Raw genomic sequence first — 23,203 nt, 5'->3', positions numbered from 1 at the left:
ATCAATCAGTCAGGGGGTGGAGCAAATCTGAAATTTTGCAGTCAGCATGCTTGCTAATTACAAAGAAGTTGCAAAGTTTTGTTCATTGGGTCTTGCATCTTGTGAGGTTAGTTGGAAAAAGCCTCTAGCTGGGGTCTTCAAAATAAATACTGATCTGGCCACTATAGATGATGGGAGGTAGTCAAGTATAGGTGTAATTTTAAGGGACTGCAGGGGTAAGGCTGTTGCTGCTCTTTGTCGTGTACTCCCAGGTTGTTTTATTGTGGATGATACTGAAGTTTTAGCAATTGAGGCTGGGATTCTTCTTGCAAAGGAATTGGATCTTCATCAAATTGTCATTGAATCAGATTCTCTCTCAATTGTTCAAAGCATCTTGTCCAAGGATTTCAGTGGAGGTTTCGACCACATTGTCAATGGCATTCTAAGCTTCCTTGATGAGTTTAGCAGTTGGCAGGTCCGGTTCCTGAAAAGGGATTTCAACAAGGTTGCACATGAGCTATCCCGTTATGCCAGATGTAATAATGTTTGCCAGGTGTGGAGGGGTATGTCTCCCCTTGTAGTAAGAAATTTAATCCACTTGGAATGCCTATAGTTGGGGCTGCTCTCTGTGCATTGTTGTAATTCTTTTTTTTGGATTAATGGAAACTTTCTTATTAAAAAAAAAAAAAAGGAAGAAGCAATATTTCATTTTCTAACACAATAGTGGATCCCAATAATAAAGTTTATGATGTGATCAACCATTGATATGGAGGAGAAAGCAATAATCCTAGAATATTGAATAATTCTCCAAGTTTGCCTTACCTATAATTATTTTATTGAATAATTCTCCACCTTAAGTTGTATCCATTATGTTGGCTTTTGAGTGGAGTTTGTGGTGTGTTTTTGTATTATAACACCTTCCATTTTCATTTTGTGTCGTGTGTTTGTTTCTAAAAAAAGAAAAAAGAAAAAAGAGTTGCATCTATTATATTGATTGGATTAGGAAACTAAATACTCCAAAGTGACACATATACACACTTAGTAAATAGTAGAATTTTTATTTCAAATAGAAAAAAATTAAAATTTTTTCTTTCTCATTTTATTAGCTTATAAATTTTAAACAAAAGCAAACATGAGTTGAGGCACAAATACAATACTCTTTATCTTTGAGCTACAAGGAAGATATGTTCATTTGAGATTTACTTATTTTGTTGAAATTGAAAGTTTTTTGCTGAAAGTACTGTAGATAAAGGCAAAAGTTAGTTGAAATAGTATAGTGAGACCTATGAATAGTACCAAAAAGTATAGTAGAACTCATAAATGGCAATAAAAATTAACTAAATAGTAAAACAAGTTGACAAAAATAATTTTTGCCAAACAAACTCAGCTGAAAACAAAAACACACTCTCTCTATCTGGCTTGGGTTTCTCTGTCATTAATTGGTTAATGAGATATTGCAATTTGCAACTAACTACAAATGATAAAGACCCATTGACTGTTGATATTGAGTCAATGGGTCGTTGGCATAGATACGATGTAAGTTATATGTCTAGGGTCTACTTCACAATTAAAAGCAGGTAATAAATCTAAGCTCGGCAGCTAACTTGATTATTGAGAATGAGAACTGTTCACAATATTTTTATAATATATTATAAGTGATTAGTTATTATTAATTCAAATTTGAACTTAATATTAAAATTATTTTTTTGCTTCAATAATAACAATCAAAAATTTATTATAAAAATTATTATGAAAAAATATTTATTTCTCATCGAGTGTTGATAAATCTATTGTCTATTGATTATATATTAAATTTATTTTTTTGCTAAAATATTGTAGGTAGATGGCACAGATACAGAAACTATTTATTGACAGGGGCGGAGTTACGTTGGTGTTTGGGCCCCACCAGAAGTTTTAAAATATCATTTAGAGCAGGTAAAAGTAAGAGTTAAATAAGAAATAGTTAAATTTATTAAAAAAATATGTTAAAGATTGTAAGTTTAAATTATTGAAATATGTTAAATTTAATTATTTATATATATTTGTAGTGTCAAAAAAAAAATAATCAATTTAAAAAATATAAACAATAAGAAATTAGTGTACACCGAGAACAAGCATGGCATCAGGAAGAGCACCAATTAAGAATGGGAAGGATGAGACCGGCCACAAAACCCGAGCCTAGAATTTCCATCAAGAGCTCGCTCTCATCAGACAACGATTTGGCAGCGAAGAACATGAGGTAACCATACATCACCATGCGAGGTGATTCACTGATTGTGGTTAATTCCCTTACTGATAATTCACCTGCCCTTGTTTTCCTAGTAGCTGCCGTATATGGTATTCATTCAATCTTGTACAATTTCAGAGAAGCATAAAGTTCTCATGTTGCACGATATGGAAAATAACTAGCACACACCTACAAATAAAACATGTTCAAGGCATTGACGATTTTGTAACTTAGATTGAGAAAAGTTAGTACTTCACAATGCACACTTTATCTCATAATGTAATTCCTTCTTCTTCTATTGAATAGAGTTTACAAGTTTCTTCTTTTAAAATTTAAAAAAAAAAAAAAAACTTTAAATGAGATATTTTATATATTTATACTAATTAAATAATATTTATTAGCTTTATATATTATATGTTTTTTTTATTTAAAATATATTTTTTTCTTTAATATTTGAAATGCAAAATTATAAATTGAGTTTTTATATTCAAGTTTTGCTTCATCTCATTTTCATTTAATAACATGACTAATCTACTCAAGTTTTTTTTTTTAAAAAAAAAACATAATAGATCGTAGACAAGATTTAATTATTTTTTATTTTGAAAAACTTCTTTCTTTCTTTTTTAAATGCAATTGTAATAAGTTTTGTTAATAAAATTCTATAGGTGATAAATAAATTTGAAAAATAATTTAATTTTTTTATATAACTTAGTACTTCAATTGAAGCATTTTCATTGCTTCTTTATATCAAAAAAGACAACAACAAAAAGACAAATGATATATATTATTTTAGAAGACAAGAAAACTTCATTAATAAAATTTAGCCATAATCGGTGAGAAATATATAATTAAGGTGTAAAAGAATGTATTCCATCCACACATATAAATCATTAATATGTCTTGCAAATTTGTGAGCTATAGAATTTACTAGAGTGAGAAAAACTAATACTACTAAAGATATTTGTAATCTTCTTTAAAAAGAAAAAAATAAATAAATAAAGAAAAAAGAAAAAAGAAGAAAGACATTTATATACGACTTAGTATTAACAATCAGAAGGCCAAAAGATGCCAAGGATTCATCTTCACTTTTTAAAACTTCAATAAAGGGCAAATCTCAAATGATAATCTTTAACCACATCGGCGGAATTATCCAATATGCATAGTGCACTAGATTTATACTATCTTAGTTTGAGAAAGTAAAAATTATATAATTTAAAAAAAAAAAAAAGAAAAAGCATGAAGGGTTGAAAAGAAAATTAACACATGGACTGGGTTGGTGGTATTAATTAATAGCCTAGTGGTGGTAGTGGGTGAATATTCTTGGACTCTTCAGTCTTTCAGTAAATTTATGTAGCTACACTTCACAAATAACTAAAAAAATTTCAGATTTCAAAAAAGACATACAAAGAGGGAGGAAGAGAGAGACACAAGAAGGAGATAAAGAGGTGGAGAAAAGAAATGTCGAACACACAGAGGCCGGAAAAACAAAGAAAAAAAAGGCAAGACAAAAGCAGGAAATTAAAAATAAAATAAAATAAACTTTGGTTTCATTTTGGTCGAGTATGCATTTGCCGGCCGAAATCCGGCATATATCCCGAAATAGGCAAAACAGCTCAACACACCTCAACATATAAAATGGTACGATTCAGCCACATTTTTGAACAATGCATCATAAATAAATATCAAAATAATTTTTTTTTGTGAATGATGACACAATAGTTTGTAAGGTTTACATAGTAAAACTTGTAACATGCTTAATTAAATCTGTTTGGTCCCAAAGATAGGGGTTACATATATTGAAGTAAGTTGGGTAATTACTTAAAGAGCAATATTTCATTATCTCACATAATAGTGGATTCTAATAATAAATCTTACCAAAAATCGAAACCTCTGAAATTCCCACAATTTTCCACATTATCGTTATTTTCTTTTTCTTTTTATCTTAGATTCTTTTTATTTTAGGTTTTATATCTTATATATTTATTATTTCTCTTCAACGTGTAATTATCTTATCAGGTGTTACAATAGTTTAGTTTAGTTTAAGTAAAACTCTATTAGATATATGTTTCAACAACTTGAAAATTCTATTTCAACTAAAATTTTATAACAAAAATTTCAACAAATTTACACCTCATTAATATTTTTTTTTTTAAATTTTTATTTTTAAAAAATCTTTAGGGTTTCTTCCTTTCTTGCATAAGAACCTTGTACAACATCAACACAAACATAAACCCTGATTTTTTTTTCTTTCTCACATACAAACCTCCCTCTACAGCACCAACTCAAATATTAAACCTCATTAATATCTTTGCATCCACTACTCGGTGAAGGTTGATTTTCCACTCCCTCTTTGTTTCTTGGAATTATTTGTTTAGTATTTCTTAGAATTGATATATAGATTGTTTTTCTTTTCTTTTCTTTTTTGATGAGAATTGCATATGCAGGAGTGTTCCTATATAGGTTTTTTTTTTTTTGGTTTTTAGATTGGTGGCAATCAGCAAAGAGAGAGAGAGAGAGAGAGAGAGAGAGAGCAAACTAAGTTAAAGAGCAACATTGTGACTACTCATATTCAACAGTTGGGAACGTTTTATCCAGCAAAGCCTAAACATCAGATTTAGTATGTTGATTTATTGTATTTTATCCAATACAAATTTCGCACCTAATCTTTTTATTGTAGGACTTTATAATTTAAAATTTTAAAACAAGAAGCATGAAGCAAGAAGATGAACTTACTAAATTTGATGGTGAGTCACTACTTCTGTTTATGAAATCAATCTTTTGTGTCATTATGCTATAGGAAATCATGATTAAAGGTGAACACGTTTAATATCTTAATTTAAAATATTTTATTCCATTTTGTAGAATTTAATAGGTGTGTTTGAAAGATTGAATTAATCTTAATTAAATTTTCAATATCTTTTCATTATCCTCTCCTTATATCAATTTCAATTTCTAATCATGTTTTGACAAATCAAGGAGGTGATACTAAATTCCAATATTGTCACCATATTTATAATCAACTTATTGGTGTTTGCTTTTATGAATAATCATTGAATCAGTTATTATTCATACTATATTGGATGTTTTAAACTAATACTAATTATTTCTACTAGACATTATATTAAATTGTATATTTTTAGAATGACTAAATTATCTTAATTATCTTTTGTTTTGATATTTGGGTCTCTTTATTTCCTTTCAATTTCTATTTTAATTTGTTGGTCCTAGCATCTAATTGAAATGTTTGATTAATGGCCATAACAAACTCCAACCAATTCTTTGTTAGTTTAAAAGTTTCACCTAATTAGTGGCTAATCGACAAAGAATGAGAAAAACATTGTAGGGAGGTACAAAAACAGCACAAGACTACAAGAGAGCTTGGTGGGCTTCAACTTCTAGAGTTTCTATCTCTCTATCGAGGCAAATTGATGTTATTTAGGAATGGAATATCACTTGAGTTATTGAGAGAATAATAATTTTATTTTTTAGTTTGACATCGAAATCAATATAAATTTTACACATTTAAGTTAAATAATAGTGATAATGATCAAGGAATCAGTGAATTGAATAGCACAAATAGTGATGATGTTGAGGGCCCGAAAGATAAGAAACAAGAGATCAGAGGAGACCGGTGGGGACCGGCCAAAAGTCCTTTGATGGTGAAGTTAGTGAACTTGGAATTCTCTGTAAGAAGTTATCTTTCTTTCCCACATATTTTTTTCTACAAGAATATTTGTTCTAAGGAAAAGCAATAGAAAGTTATTCTTAAACCATTTGTGAGTGGAAGTGTGTACATCACAAAGGTTGACACTATAGTCTAATCCTGGTAGGTTGTTTGGCCAACAGAACCAATCACACCAAGTTTTACTTTGGGTGGCATGAATCAACTTTTAAGGACGACGCTTTTTGCGTGATTCTATAGCACTGTGATATTGTTCCTAATTTTACTTAAATTTATATTATTATTGCTTATTTACATTCTTGCTAATTATTTGGGATATTGTTTGTTGTATCAAACTTGTTATTCACTATTATTTTTCAAACACAATCTACCATTATTTAGGAACTCAAGTTTAAGAAACTCGAGTTTCTTATGGTACTTGAGTTCCTTTGAAATTTGCCATCGCGGCAATGGATGAGTTGGAATTTTTTTAATTAAAAATACCCCATCAAATATACTCAAGCTCTATAAAGCTGAGTCTAAGGTAGTGAAATACTCGAGCTTGCTACAGTCGAGTTCCAAGTTATATGCACCGTGGTCATTTAACACTCTCCCATTCTGTTTCTTCTCATCACCATTTGCCTCAACTTCATTCAAGCAAACACTCACCTCTGCTTCTCATCACCACTTGCCTCGCATTGTTTGGTGGAGTAGTAGCCGTTGTCGTTGGCGTTGGCTTAGTGGAAATAATGAGTTGCTGATCTCAACGTTGGCGTTATCGAGTACGAAATTGGCAATCTGCATATTTTGTTTCAAATCAAAAGGTACATATGGTTGTACTTTGTTTTCGATATAATTTGTTTGCCTTCAATATGTCTGCATCCTCAATTTGATTGTGGTTTTGGTATTTTGGGAGAGGAAATTAAATGAGTTATGGTTTTAGTACTTTTCATATTTCTTTGTATGACACTATTATGTTAAAGGGTTAGGTTGTGGGAGCAGACTTCGTCAAAGATGACAAAATCTATTGCTCATGTACCGATTCTTTTGATTCTTGAATAGGTGGAGATTGTGTATTGTGATAAAGGATTATTTAGGCTTTTACAAAATTTCATTCATTCTTTCCCTGTTTGGTGGAGATTCTGTGCTCTAATGAGTTTGGGTATGGGGCTGACATAGTGATTGTGTTTTGTGTTTATTTAATGATGATGCGGAGATTTTCTTCAATCCTTTATATGTTTTGTTATTGAGAATCGTTGGAGAAAATTTTCCAGATATTTGTGTTCTTGATAAAAAAAAAAAAAAAAATCAATATATATTTTCTTAATTGTTCAAAAAAGAATAATGTTATTATTAGTTTCTTAGATTTTTTTTTTTTTTTTAAAAATATAAAATCTTAAAACAACATTGTTTTAGTAATGGTACAATATTAGTAAGACTAACCAGAGGATTAAATTGAATAAAATTGAAACTTACGGGACTGATTTGAACAAAACTAAAGTTAGATGATTGAATTAAATTTTAGGCAAAACTAAAGAGTGTAATTTGTAATTTAACCCAAAAAAAAAAAAAATGTTCTTTTCCTGTAAGTCTGTTGTGATTTTTCCTTTTTCTTTTTTAATCAAAATGACAAATCATTTTAGTATATACCTTTTTATTATTACCCAACAACAAGAAAATGACTCTTTATTAGATAAAAGTCCAAAAAGATTTTCGTCTTTTAGGCCATTAAAATTTATATATATATATATATATATATATTAATAAGAAAAAAAGGAGGAAGAAAAGGTAGAAATGTTAATTCCACCCTCTAAATTTAACCAAAATTCATTTTAGGCTTCTAACTTTTTGTCGTTTAATTGATTACTTTAAATTTTAAATTTTTATTCAAACAAAACCTTTTGTTAGTCTCTACCAAAAACCTCTATTATTAGTTTAGATTTTTTAAAATATTTCTAAGTATAAAAATATTAGTTTGGACTGAATATATTTGAACTAAAAGTAATCAATTGAATGAAAGTAAAGTTGGAAGCTTGAAATAAATTTTAGAACTTAAAGGATTTAATATACATCCCCCCCCAAAAAAAAAAAAAAAAAAAAACCAGATTTTGAAAACAATAATAATTTTTTTTGAGAATCATCAATAATAATAAATCAGATGTCTTACCAAAATTAAAATGTATTTTACATTAAACAAGCACACCTTTTATTTTTAAGAAATAAACACACAGGAAAGAAAATGAGGTTTGGACAAACTTACCACAAACTCTACTTAAAAGTTATGGTAACTTTTAAGAGAGGGTGATGCAAGTTGCACTGCATAACCCATTATTTTAAGTAAACTAAACAAGCACACCGGATTTAAAGAAACAAGTCCGATTCTACGTACAGGAAATGTAAGTACCCAACAATCACAATATTGGGATCTCCGTGAGTCTATGACCAGCCATAATAGTAATGAAGAACATAAATCAGGGCCAGGGAGAATGGGTAAAGTAGGATAGCTAGTATAGATGTCCACAGAGGGAAATGGGTGCGGAAGCTGCCCAAGGAACCCATCACAATGCTAACAATAAGAATAACCAGCACTTCAGATGAGAAATCCCATGTCAATCCCCTGATGTAAACCAGGGCCAAGAAGACCGGGATAGAGAGGACATTATGGATCGTTACCGTCGCATATATCTGCAGCAAGAAATAAATGATTTATGACACTTGCAGTTGAATTTCTCTAGAAAAATCAATCATTTCAAATTAAAAATAAATAAATAAAAAGAAAAAAAAAAGAAGAAGGAAGAATCAAACAAGAAATAAGAACTGCATAAGAGTTAAGAAGTTAGTATTACTGCCTAAACGACTGTATCTTAAGAAACTGTTATCGTTTCTGCTACATGTCGTGTAACTTGATAAATGAATCTCTGATGTAAGCATGTGCCAGTCACGTGAAAAAGTGTACAGGTGTATGGCTGCGATTGGTTAGTTCTTAAGTTAGTTGGTCAGTTTAACTGTAGCTAATTTCTCGCTTAGTTTGGTAATTTGTTAGCCTCTATTCATGTAGCGTATACAAAGTTGAAAACTTGTAATCTTTTGGTTAATTAATCAGAAATATAGATATTTTCTAAATCTCTTTTCTCTCGATTTCTGTTATAATGCATAAAGCATAACTAATACACATCATTGTCTCCATGCTTTGAGCAAGTAATAAACACAAATTTTATTGAAGTGAAGCTACAACAGAGGTATAATATCACATGAAAAATGCTAAAGTTACAAATTATTATACAAGCTTTTTTACAAAATGCTGATGGGGTAAGTGAAAATCGGTAAATAAAAAAAATGATGTTAGTAGTCAACCCAGATAAAAACTGATAAAAATTTGACGTATCAACTATTTATAAAAATGTTGTAAAATGAGGCTAATGTCTAAATTCAAGTGCTTGGTGTTCCTTGAATACCAAGGATAGGTAGGGGGCTTTCATAACTGGTTCTACCCACTAGTGAAGTCTTAAAAGCCACCAAAGGTAATTGACACTTTTGAAAAAAAAAAAAAAATTAGTTGGAAGCTACACATGCACCAATGGATTTAGAATCCACAACCTCACCCTTCTTTTATTGTAAAAGAAAGAAGTGCCTAAATAAATTTAAATTTAAAAATCCATATATCAAAAAATGATCCAATAATATCCTAACTATTGCTTCGCAAGAGCAATTTAAAATCTCGGGACTCTAGCTAAGACACACCAATATCACAATTTAATACGTACATATCTTGCCATTTTGTATTTTTTCTGTGCATGATCAACTCTAGGGAGTAAGTACTAAATATAACATAGATACAAAGAGTTGGGAATGAGAAACAAACCTCAGAAAATGATAATGAGGCTGTATGTCGCTTGTCCTGGCTAGCTAATCTAATTGCTGACACAGTGTCCCTAGAGCTAGTAGCCAAAGGCAACACAATGAAAGAGATGAAAAAAGCAGGAATACTAGTGGCATCAGCGAAGTTATCAATAGTATCTACCAGGGGATCAGCAAAAGCAGCAGCAATTATAGTTCCCAGCAACAACGATAGCACTGCCTTAATGGAGGCCTGTTTGGATTTCTTAACACCCTCAACTTCATTACTCCCACCCACATCCAACAGATCATGCTCTCTCTTTGTTTTCTGTGTAAGAATTTCCAAGAATTCATATAAGCATCTGTTGATTTGAAAATATGAATATGAAACAGCACAATTTTTACCTTGTGATAGTCATTAATAAACGTTGTTATTGAGAAAGGAACGGCATTACGAGCAGCAGCCAGCTTGGCCTTATTTAGCCATCTTGAAATGCCATTGACAAACTCGTCCTTATCAATAACAGAATTACCCGATGTATCAAAATCATTCATTATTTTATCTACGGCAGCACTCTGATCCAGGTCGATTTCTTCAAAATTAATTCCAACCATCAATGCTCTCAATTCACTATCTGAAATGTGTCCATCATGATTTGCGTCAATTGAAGAAAACAGGCTGCCATTATATCCAACAAAAATTTCATCAAATACATAAACATAAAAATAAAAGAACAATTTTCTGTTAATTAAAAAAAAAAATTACTTTTCAATGGTCACTCTATCAGGTTCGCCATTCTCGTCGAGCAGCCTTCCCAGTGCACGTTTTTTTAGATGCTTTAGAAATCCTAAAAAAACATGCTTGTGCTTCACATAGTCAATTTTTCTTTTTTGGATCTTAGGCTGAAGGACCTGCACAATATTTTTAACTTTCTCTATCAGAAAGTAAACGATCAATATGGAAAGAATTTCTGACATTCAAACCGCAAAAGATGCCTAAGTTACCTCGCAAATTAAAAATACTCTGTTTGAGGTGGACCTGGAATTATTCTTAATAAAAGCCCTACCCTCTCCTCTCCTTCAAATTTACTTAACCAAACAACTAAGAAACATAAAGTGCACTGTCAAAACTTCACAATCAGACTTTATGTTTAGGGGCTGCCAAATCTTAGCTTTTAAAATCTTAGTCATTAAATCTGCATTGAGGTTGAATCGGTACTTGTAGTCTAACTGTTGATCAGCCGCCATAATTATGTTTTAAAAAAATATTAAAACACAAATAGTCTTAAATTATTAGTTTTGTGAGCTTTTCTCCTAAGAGGTTTAGCATTGTTAAGCGTCTTTAAAAAGGTTAGAGTTCAACTACCTTTTGACATTTGTAAGCCTCTTAAGAAGCCAGTGTTCAATTCCCTCCGCCAGAAAGAAATATAATTTATTTAGTAAATTGAGCCAGTAGTCTAAAAAAAATTCATCTTTTTTGGCTAAGAAAGGAAAATATCTTAATGATCGAGACTGTCCTTATGCCTCTTGAAAGGCCTAAGTTCAACTCGTGCCTACCCCAATCATTTGATTTATTTCACATTACTGATCAAATATTGTTTGTTTGGGAATTTCTTATTTTTTGTAGTTTTATATACTAGAATTACCCTATACTAAGCATTGACTAATCCAATTTGTTATATATATTTGTTCTACAAGTATATGGGTCTACAATTGATTTGGTTCACTTGAGACATAATATGTCTAACTTTAACAATCCAAATATTGGTAGAATAACTTGCTTATCAGGGACATATTCCACAACATGAACTGGAACCAGCTACAATTCAGATTTAATAACAAAATCTGAAAAATCAAGTTGAAATTTTTTTTCCCAAATTTCCACATGATTAGACAAATTTGATCACTCAAGATTATCTGTCTATAAGAGAATAAAAAATGTTGGTGAGAGAAATAGAACTGGATTACCATTAACCAACCAGCGAAGACAATATAACTATAGGCACACTTACCTGGTAAGTGCTATAAGAAACAAATAGAAGAAGAGAGGCAATAAGCCCAATCATGACTGCTATGTGCCTCCATAAAATTGAATTGAGAATTTGTGGTATTTGAACAATTAAAAGTGGGATGACAGATATTAACATCAGCCTTGCAGCATAGCTAGTCCAGATATCAGTACTAATGCCAGATTCTGCAAAAATGTGAGATTTAATTCGGTTATGAATCCTTGTGAACCATTTAATTATACAGTTACAAAACATTTCACTCTGCAGGACATATATGCAAATGATTCAGTGGTCTAGCATAGTAAGTTAACCTACCACGACAAACTTATCTCAAAAATCAGAATGGAACACACTTAGAAGATGACATGTTAAATGGGTCCCACCTATGATACCATCCATCCTAATATATAGTACCTTATAAAAATTTTTAAAAAGAATCCTAACAATTATAATCATATCATACCGTTATTTTTGTGGTATCGTCAATAATTAGAAAATGGCATTGTTACCCAACATGATCTAAGTTAATAAACATAATAAATTATAAATAAATAAAAATAATAAAAATAAAAACAAAAACCAAACAAGTGTTTGGCAAAGATGAGAGAGAGAGAGAATCTTCACAGCTGAAATGCAGGCAAACTAGCTGGAATAAACAAACTTTTGAATGCTTCAAAACTATGATTTATTTCTAACTTTTTTTTTATACAGAAGAAAGAAAAGTAATAGCGTCATTTTAAAATTATAGATAATATAGCAAAACTCATGCTAATGTCATGCGATGAATCATATGTTAGACTTTGCTGAAAAACTCTTAACAGAATAGTTGATTTGTAATCAATCATATGTCGAAATGGTTAATTGTTCAAATAAAAATATGCAAGTGTGCTTAAGTGCGCTTAAGGGTCAAAGGTCAAGTCCTAAGGTCCAAGCATTTTCCTTTGTTAAAACAAAGCTTCAATAATGAAGCACAACCTCAAGCATGCTTTTTTGTTTCTCTTTGAAGAAGCACAAGGCATGCATGCCTAGATGTACTTCTTGAATTTTTGTTAAGAAATATATGGATCATTAAAATTAAGAATCAAAATTTGATAATGATCTATACTACCTATAAGAAGATTTTTCACTTTGAATTGGACCTATATATGGTTCAAAAATACTCTCATTAATGAAAAATATATTCTCTTAAAAATAGGGTCATAAATATCAAATAACAAACTTCATTTTGAATTCAAGGAGAGAACTCTTAAAATTTAGGATTTTTTTGCTTCACTTTCATTTTTTATTCCCTAAAATTAGCCTTTTTTTTATGGAAAAATTTTTAATTCCTTTTTCATCCAAATAATAGTAAAACACTCCTAATTTAAAAAATAAAAAATAAAAAATAAGAGAACTCCTAAAATTCAGCATCCTTTCCCCTTAGGTTCATCTCATTTTTCCTACCCAGGCTTTTTCTTATGGACAAAATTTAACTACAAAATTAGTTGTAACTTAAGGCTACAATCTTACTCAATAAAATAAATATAACTACATATTTTCAAAATCTAACCGTTAAATTCTATGTTCTTTACATTCTTAATAAACATGTTAAATTTTGTGTCAATCAAATATTATTTACTATATGATCTGTAAGCTTATATTTTATGCATAATTTCAAATTACAAAAAGTTACAATTTAAATAATTAAATGATAATATAGCTATTGATTTTTAATTTTCTAGAAATTTTGCTAGTATAGAGGATATAAGAAGAAGATGTAATCCAATGGTGAATTTGTCAAAATTCACCTTCAATAAAAAGATATTGAGTAAGGTTATAACCTAAGGTTACGACCAATTTTGTAACTAAACTTTGTCATTTCTTTATATCACTACACCACTTTCAAAAAAGAAATTACAATTGCTATTGAAAATTATTAACCTTTACCAAAAAAATAAAAATAAAAGAGTCTCTGAGCACGATAAACATGCGTGCTTAGAGGCTAGTGGTTTAATGAAAGATTATTAGATCAACTTTTTACTTAAAACTTAATATATCCTACCATATATAATAACATATCAATAAACTCAAAATTAAGTTGGATTTTCCAATGAGTATTAGAATAATTGTGTTTTTTATTTAATATGTAATATAATGATGTGACATATTGAAATTGAATTACATCCTTATAAAATTTAATCTTTAAAAATAATAGCTCATTCTTAAAGGAAATGACATTGATTATTTTTTGACGAAAGAAGATAGAATATTTGTATTAATATGAAAACCACTATTCTTAAGTTGTTATTACGCCAAAGAAAAAGCGTTTACATATTAAAGGGCACAAATCATGGGCCCCCTAATCTTGTAGATATATTAGGGCCAAATTTGAATTAGATCTAAGGAAAATAAAATTTTTACCTACTCAGCTACAGCACACAACCATTTATTTTATTTTCTCCTCACATTGAAATATTATTTCTTTCTTTCTCTTTTTTTCTATTTCTTTTTCCCTCTACCGTTTCACTCATTCCCTTTCTCAAAACAAATCAAACTCTCACCTCTCTCTCATCCTCCTCATCAAACTCTCACCTCTGTTGATTCATCATCCTTCTCACCACCACCACCAAAGTTCACGAACCATTGTCGAAGCCCAAGCACTGTTCATCCATCGCCAACTCATGCACCATCACCCATCTTTGAAGCCCAGACCGTTCGTCCATTGTCCATCATCCATCATCCTCGTTGATTCATCATCCTTCTCATCGCCGACCCAATTCATCATTGCCGACCCACGCACCATTGCCGACCCACTTACTAATTCATCCATCATCCATCATCCTTACCAAAGCTCTCTGTTCAATCAGCCATCGTCGTGGGCAGTGGGCTTGTGTTTATTTTTGTGGCAGTGGGCTTATGTTTTCCAATCTATGGGCATTTTGGTGCAAGAGATGAAATTTTCAGGGGTATTTTGTTTACAAAGTTACTTCAAGAGCTGTGGGTTCTTGTGTCTTTGGTGTTTTATGTATGTGTTTATGACATTTAAGTGAAGTATTGGTTGGGAATGGTTGTGTTCATAATGGATTTTGTTTGTCAAGCCCACTGATTATGCTTTCTCTGTTCTTGAGCTTAGTGGTTGTGGGCAATGTTTGCAGCTGTTGTGGCCGAGTGATCATATATATCTAATACTTGTGATTGTGGCTGTTATAGGCAGTGTTTTTCGATTTGACAGGGATTTCCTCCAAACATGTTTGCAGCAACTACTATAAACAAGTACAGGTGTCAAGCACACAAAGAAACACATAAGCAAGGGTCATGTGTGTTGCACATAAGCAAGGGTCATGTGTGTTGCACATGACCCATTTTAAGAGGAGTACTGATGTTAATAGCGTTAGACAGAAGGTCTTCTCCTCAAACGTGCCTCTCTCTCTCTCTCTCTCTCTCTCTCTCTCTCCCCTTTCTCTCCCCTCTCTCTCATCTCCTCCACCTCTGTTTTCTTAGCAACCTCAGACTAGCAAGAGCTTCCTCTCTCTCATCCTCCTCTCTCTGGGTTACATGATTGTTCGGTGGTTGGATCGATAATGGTTGGTGGCTGGATTGAAGTTTGGTGGTGGGTTTCATGGGCTGGAATGGAGTTTGGTGGTGGGTTTTGGTGATGGCACAAATCAGAGTTTGGTGGTGGGATTTGTTCACAGATCGGAGTTTGGTGATGGGTTTCATTCTTAGATCGGAGACGAATGGTGGCTGGACTAGTTGAGTTTTTTTTTTTTTTTTTTTTTTTTTTTTTTTTTTTTTTTTTAATCAGATTTGGGTGGGGTAGTCTGCTCCGATGGGTTTATGTGGGTAGTGGATGGGTTTATTGTTTTGGATTTGTGGGGGATAGTTGATGGTTTTATGGCAGTTTCCGGTGGATTTGTGGTTGTGATTTGAGGGCAGTCAAGGGTGGTTGGTTGGACAAAATTTTAGTAATTGGGTGGTGGTGGTGGCTGACCTTCGGTGCATGTGGCAGTGGTTGGGGTTTCTGAGAAGAGCAAAGAATGAGGATTAGAGAGAGGAGAGATGTCGTCTGGGTTAGATTGAGAGAGTATATGCTCTTGCCAGTTTGAGGTTACTGAAGAAAAACAAAGGAGGAGGAGGATGAGAGAGAGGAAGCTTTTGCTGGTTTGAGGTTGCTAAGAAAAAAAAAAGGAGGAGGAGGATGAGAGAGAGGAAGCTTTTGCTGGTTTGAGGTTGCTAAGAAAACAGAGGTGGAGGAGATGAGAGATAGGAGACAGAGACAGAGAGGCACGTTTGAAGAGAAGACCTTCTGTCTAACGCTGTTAATAGCAATACTCCTCTTAAAATGGGTCATGTGCAATGCACATGACTCTTGCTTATGTGTTTCTTTGTGTGCTTGACACCTGTCCCTATTTGCAGCAATGGCTACAAACATATTTGGAGAAAATCCCTGTCCTTTCCGATTTGATGTAAGGATTGGCTATGGATTGAAAAGAGGGAAAAAGAGAGATAGAGACTAATAGACAAATAAATAATAAATAAATGAATTGTTTATTGTAGTAGATATATTATTTTATTGTATTGTTTATGTTATTTTATTGTATTGAAAACTAAAATAAAACTACTGATATTAGGTTGTTTATAAACTAAGAAGGTAAAAAATATAAAATAACTTTTAATGGAGCCAAATAGCTAAAATTATGTCTCCACGTAGATGCTCTGACTAGAAATATTGCAAATGATTACACAATGTCTTCATTAGAGAGAGAGAGAGTCTTGATGTTTTGGATGGTGTAAGCGACCAAATTTCTCATTTCGAAATGAGTCAAACAAGTGAAATAGTTTCACAAATGCGAATTTGTATTGATAATTGTGTGGTACAATTCTCTGTAATTACAAAAGAGTTATCCTCTGATTCGATCTCTTTAAAAGACTTGTTGATTGGATTTGTAGTAATGTGATTTTGATTCGAACACCCAATGTAGTTCAATTTGGCTGAAGAATGGATTGAAGATCTTTGAAACAGAATTACAATGAATCTTTGGCTATGAGTTTGTTGGAAATCCCTTGTTCTTCACGTTCTTCGTGTTCTTCATGCGTTCTTCGTCTTCGAAGGTTTGTGGTGGAAGTTCTTCGGTGCTTTAGAGGCTTGAATCTGTTGAGCTTCACTGATTTGTGATTTCTTAAGGTTTCTGGACGCTTTTGAGCTTGATTCCAGTGAACTTTGTGATCTAAGAAGATGATTTAGATGATTCTTCTTCGAATGTTCTTCGTATTTGAGGGTTTGTGGTTGAAGTTCTTCGGGGCTTTGGAGGCTTGAATTCGTAGAACTTCACTGATTTGTGATTTAATGATGTTTTCGGACCTTTGAGCTTGATTCCCGCAAACTTTTGGATCTAGGCAGATGGTTTGGATGATTCTGCTTTGAATGTTCTCCGATTTTGGGGTTGAAGTTCTTGAAGTTCCTGGAGGCTTCAGGGCTTGATTCCAACAGAGCTTTTTCACTTCTGAATCTTGGTCCCTTTTCCTAAATGTCTTAGGAAGGCTTCTATTTATAAGAGTTTGGAGGTGGGTGAGCAACACGTGGCAGAGTCCGATTGGTGACACATGTCACAGCCTGATTGGTTCGCTTATGTTATCGCTTACACATGCTAGACTACTTGTGTCATTGCTTACACATGCGAGGTTGCTTGTGTCATCGCTTACACATATACTGATGCGTGATTGGTTTTTGCATGACACTTGACAAATTTCTGTTGACTTCTGAATAGTGATAGAAAAACCTAGTAGCAGTACGTGGTGCTTTGTAATTGGCTGTATTTTGTGGACTCAGTAATGTGATGTGTCAGCTTGTGATAGGTCAGGAATTTTCCCTATCTACAGATGGTTTATCAAACATTTCTACCCGTTTATATTTCTCACAGTTCCATATCAATTAAAAAGCTAGGTCTGGGATTATCATTCCCACCCGATACCGAATAAAAAGAAATACCTTTTTTTTTTTTTTTAATGTTTCAAGTACCAAAATGAAAGAAGACTAACAAAGCCAACTCTTTGAACTTTATACACGCACAAACAGTAAGTAGTTTTAGAGATTAATAATTAATGAGAAAAAAAAAAATTTAAGTACGTACCAGTTAAATTAAACCCTTTTGTGTCCTGTGCATCTAGCGCAATTGAATCAACAAGGTCGCACTTCCCAGCAATAACACACGATCCCCATATTATTGTAAGAAGTAAAACAGTTGACCCAGCTACCATTCCCATTCCAATAGAGATTTGACTTTGAGCAGTTTCGGTAGTTCCAAAAATACCAGATACTATAGAAGACAAAAGAGTTGATTATAAGCACAAGTGTAGGTTGTACGAAAGTTCTAATCAATAATTGTAGAAGAGAGAGAGAGAGATCAAAATTTAAACATAAGCTTTATACAGTTTATGTAAGAAAAATCTTGATTGCAAAAAAATCATATTGAAAATGGTTCTTAACAAAGCGATAGGTTAAGAACACTTAATGGTAAATAATTGAACCATTTAAGCATAATGAGCAAAACAAAAGCAAATAAGACATGTAAGCAACTTGACTTATGAATATTTAGAATTTATCAAAATTTGAAGATTTGAAAAACTTCCTCATGCAAATTGCATCCAATAGCAAAGGATTGAATTGCACCAAATTCCATAGGATTAACCACGTGTCCTTTCAAATTTTTGGGGAGAGGAACACCTGGAGCAGCCTCCAATTAAGTACTTAATATAATATATAAAAATATTACTTAACTCAAAATGTTAAACTTATGAAATTAGGCCCAACTTTGTTATATTAATCATTCTACAAATACCATATTTCCTTTCATAAGCCTTTGTACCAATTTATATTTATATTTGTTGCATATAAACAGTTTTATCTTACATTCCTTTCAAATTTTTTGGGGAGAGAAACACGAGCCTCTAATTAAGTACTTAATATAATATATAAGAATATTACTTAACTCAAAATATTAAACTTATGAAATTAGGCCCAACTTTATTATATTAATCATTCTATAAATACCGTATTCCCTTTCACAAGCCTTTGTACCAATTTATATTTATATTTGTTGCACATAAACGGTTTTATCTTATATTACCAATTGTTTCAAAATGCTTAAACTATTAAAATATTGTAAATTTAAGGTCTGTTTGGATACAACTTATTTTTGTTGAAAACTGAAAACTAAAAATTGAAAATTAAAAACACTGTAACAAAATAATTTTTAAATATGTGAATAGTACTGTGGGACTTATTTTTAACAAAAAAGTGACTGAAAAGTGAAGTTTATGAGACCCATAAATGGTGTACAGATGCACTGTTTACGGGAGAATAGTCAAAAGTTACGGCTTAAAAAAAAAAAAAAAACGCAAACACGCAAACGCGTTTTCCAAACCAAACTTTAATCATTTAACTATGTATTTTTAAGGATTTGTTTGAATATCATTTATTTTACTGAAAATTAAAAATAATATAGCAAAATAAATTTTAAATAGGTAACAGTATCATGAGACTTTTTTTTTTTTATAAAGAATCTTATGAGACTCATTTTAAATAAAAAATTTGTTAAAAAAAAAAGAAATTTATAAGTCTTATAGACGTGCACGCGACCCTAGATAGCATTGAAACATACTTCTCAATGAAAAAAAATAAATAAAAAGCAAAAACAATAAAAATAAGTGCTCACCGATAACGAGCATGGCATCAGGAAGAGCACCGAGAATAGGAAGGACGAGACTGCCCACAATACCAGGGCCTAGAATTTTCATCAAGTGCTCGCTTCCTTCTGTCAATGACATGGCAGCGAAGTACATGAGGTACCCGTACACCACCATGAGGAAGAGGTTTCCCATTACCGAGGTGGTGCAAGGCAAGAACCCGTAGGTCTGGTCGCAAGTTGAAGTTGAAGACTCGGCGGAGAGTCGGTTGAGAACAGGGTAGGACCCCCAACTGGAATCACTGTCGTGGATTCCATCGGAAATAAGATCAGGCGAGAATGGACGGTGGGTTATGAAGAGACCATAGGCGGAGCCTCCGAGGAGTAGGAGGAAAAGGCCGAAGGTAGAGACGGATAGGAGGTGGTTTGACATGGTGTTGTGGCTATCTGTTATATATAATGAAGATCGTAGAGTTGGGTGAATTGTGGAGAGAGAGAGAGAGAGGCGTTCAGGGACGGAGCCAAGCTTTAGCTTGGTGCCCCCTAAAATTTGAAAAATTTATATATATATATATATATATATAAAAGTACTAATTTAGCATTTTTATTCAATAAAATTACATTTACCTCCCTTAAAAATAGCAAGCTCCAAACAAATAAGTCCAATAAAAAAATCACCAATAGCAAAGTTACGAAAATAATAAAGCCCAATTTACCAATTTTACCAAAATAAAAAAAAAAGCTCAACCCTTTAAAATTTATGATACAAAACTAATCTATAATTTTAAAGTTTCGATACTTCCATCAAATTCTCAAAGGAAAAAATAAAATAAAAATCCTTTACTGAGAGAGAGTAAGAGACACTAAACTGAAAAGAAAGGTAAAGAAATAGTGTCGTTATAACACAACACAATAGCAGATTGAGCATACAGATACGTGCATAATTAATGTTTTGAGGGACACTTTTGAGAGAGAGGGAGAGAGAGGGTCTACAGTGGACGAAATAAATAAGAATGAAGAAGATGAAACAAAGATAGAGAAACAAGCTGAAGAAGGAGAGGGGAGAAATAAAAATGATTAATTGTGTGGATATGGAAAAGGTAGAGAAAAAAAAATAATAATAAAAAAAGGTCTAGAAGATAAGCAGTGGGTGGAGAAGAATAAATCAGATGAAAAGTTTTACCGAAACCAAAAAAAAAAAAAGCAGATGAAAAGTACGTATCCCAGGCATGTTTCCCAAAGCACGTATCCAGTTGGGGATAATAGTAAAAATACTAGCGTGCACACCGTATTCTACACATTCACACACTCTTAAAATGCACTAAAATCATGACTTTATATAACGATTTCAATGCATTTTCAGAGTGTGTATAAAAATGTGTAGAATATAGTGTATAAAATAAACACCACCTTTCTATTTAAAATTGATCTAATATTTCCATTAAATAAAAAAAAAAAAAATTGATCTAATCTGACTAGTTCTAACAGCTAACTGACTGGATTGCTCCCTGCCAAACAAGTCCAGCTATATGAATGATATATATATATATATATATATATATATATACATACAGAGATAAAACATAAATTCAATACTTTTAATTATGCTAAAAAAAATAACATTATTTTTATTTTATCAATCAATGCAACCGAGTTTAAATTCAATTGAAGAACCTACTATATAGCACAAAAGATATTTAAGTTTTATCTTTTTTTTTTTTTTTTAATTGATTGAGTTTAGTCTTCATTTGTTTTTGTTCTTTATATTATATTATCTATCAAAAAATTCTCTATATTATAAATATCTTCATTTGTTTTTATTGATAGTTTTTTTTTTTTTTCATATAATAAAGATTTTAATATCGAACCTAAATATTTGTATAATTTAAAATATATTACCAAAAAAATAGAAACCCAAAATATAAAATTAGGTTATACTTTGTACGTAGCTAGATTAGTTTTTACTTGTGCAGGTTTGGGGTATGGAGATGATTTTTTTCTTTTTTTCCTTTTTCTCTTTAATACATTGATAGTTGGAAGATAAGGGATTTGAACCATAAATGTCTTGGAAACACTAGAATGTACAAACTAATTAAGTTACAAGACTCTTAGCAAGATGATTCTATTATTTATTATTACAACTGTAATTGAACTAAAGTTGGATTCTTTTAAAAATATAAGTATTGCTTCCTAAATATTACTAACTAGTTGCTAACCCGTGCGATGCACGGGAAAACTATTAAAAATAAGATTTTAGAAAGAAAATTTTATTAATTTTAGTTTATATCGAATATTTATTTATGGTAGTTTAAAATATTATTTCAAATCTTCATTTCATTTTATTTTAGTTGGAATAACTTATATAATTAAATGAAATGCTTATAAATAAGAGATGACATTAATAATATACTATATATAGTTAGTGTTTATTCAAGATATCATTCAAATATGACAATTTTTTGGTTCTAAAAAAAGAACAATATTAATGCATTTAAACACAAAATACTATATTGTCCAATAGATATTACAACTTTAAAACTAAAACATGAGTAGTGATTTTTAATGGATTGGGGTAATAGCACAACTTTTAATAGAAAAAAAAAATTGATTTAAAATTTTTTGGAGTATCACTATATTAAAAATGCCGAAAGGAAGCAAGAAATTCCACTGAAAAATGCTACAAATACATTTGGGTTTTTTTTTTTTTTTTTTTCAATGAGCAGGTACATTAAATTCACACAGCTGACTTTACTTCATCTACTGGACTATTAAATTCACACTCTATCTCTACTGCTTGAAGCCCCAAATCCATAGAGGCCATGTACACCCTTCAACAGGCTATCTAGATTGATTATTTCTCTAAACTTCCATATATTCCACAGCAAGTGTACAGGTTGTTTGCACCAAATCCACTACTAACTTCAAAGTTTCATCCACATGCCTTTGGTTTCAATTTGACCATAATAGCCAACCTCCACCGCAACTAATACAATCAACTAAATTGGTTAAAACAATTATCAAATATTGGGAATATAAAAATACAATCAACTGGATTGGTTAAAACAATATATCACCTGGGAATATAAAAATACAAAACTTGGTATTATGTATATGATACCGTTGAAAGATTTAAATATCATTGCAGGCTTCTTGAATTCCACCCATCACAAAAGCCACGGCTTACATCAAATTGGCCTTTAAAATCTTGATCTCCTTCATCCCTAGAACTTGGAAAATCAAATTTCTGGACTAATTGAAAATTTGTAAATATTTCCAACTATCATCTAACGATGAAATTATTATATCTTTACAAGAACAAAAAGGAAAACAAAGACCAAATGTTCTATGTAGCAAATTTGAAACCTATCACTAAGAAAAAGAATTAAACCTATTGGAAATTCATTAATTGGTACCAATGCAAGTAATTGGTACGCTAAAATATACTGATGAGTAGATAATGGTGACGATGAGAGAATAAAACTTTATAGGAAAAAAATAATATGAATAAATTACTTGTGTATGCTTTGAAGCTACTACCATCTCTATCAAAATTTTGAGGAGAAAAATAGAATGAAATATATTAATAAAATAAATATATAAATTTCATTATTGATGCATCGATTTCTCTAATGTTAAAGTGAAAAAATAATATTCACTCTCACAACAACTCAAAACATTTACTTAATATATTATATCATCCATACCATCCAGCCACCACTTCCATTCCGGGTGATCATCTCTAACCACCCTCTGAAATTTTGTGGTTGCCTATGTTTCCTACCCAACACAAAATTCTGCTCCCCACCATTAAACAAAACTTCGCAAA

General features: G+C 31.5%; 1 protein-coding gene across 1 annotated transcript; it reads right to left on the bottom strand.

The window, feature by feature from the left end:
- Positions 1 to 8,072: 8,072 nt before the first annotated feature.
- LOC115958387 (sodium/calcium exchanger NCL-like) lies at positions 8,073 to 20,459 on the bottom strand. The gene is made up of 7 exons (XM_031076802.1): positions 19,408 to 20,459; positions 17,824 to 18,009; positions 11,717 to 11,898; positions 10,471 to 10,616; positions 10,110 to 10,383; positions 9,730 to 10,032; positions 8,073 to 8,552 (listed from the first exon to the last, which is right to left on the bottom strand). The coding sequence occupies exons 1-7, from the start codon at positions 19,808 to 19,810 to the stop codon at positions 8,304 to 8,306; spliced, it is 1,743 nt and encodes a 580-aa protein (XP_030932662.1). The 5' UTR covers positions 19,811 to 20,459; the 3' UTR covers positions 8,073 to 8,303.
- Between the last annotated feature and the right edge of the window lie 2,744 nt (positions 20,460 to 23,203).

The sequence above is a fragment of the Quercus lobata genome, chromosome 8 (assembly GCF_001633185.2).
Source record: "Quercus lobata isolate SW786 chromosome 8, ValleyOak3.0 Primary Assembly, whole genome shotgun sequence".
Taxonomy (NCBI): domain Eukaryota; kingdom Viridiplantae; phylum Streptophyta; class Magnoliopsida; order Fagales; family Fagaceae; genus Quercus; species Quercus lobata.
This window is presented reverse-complemented; position numbering and strand designations above follow the sequence as displayed.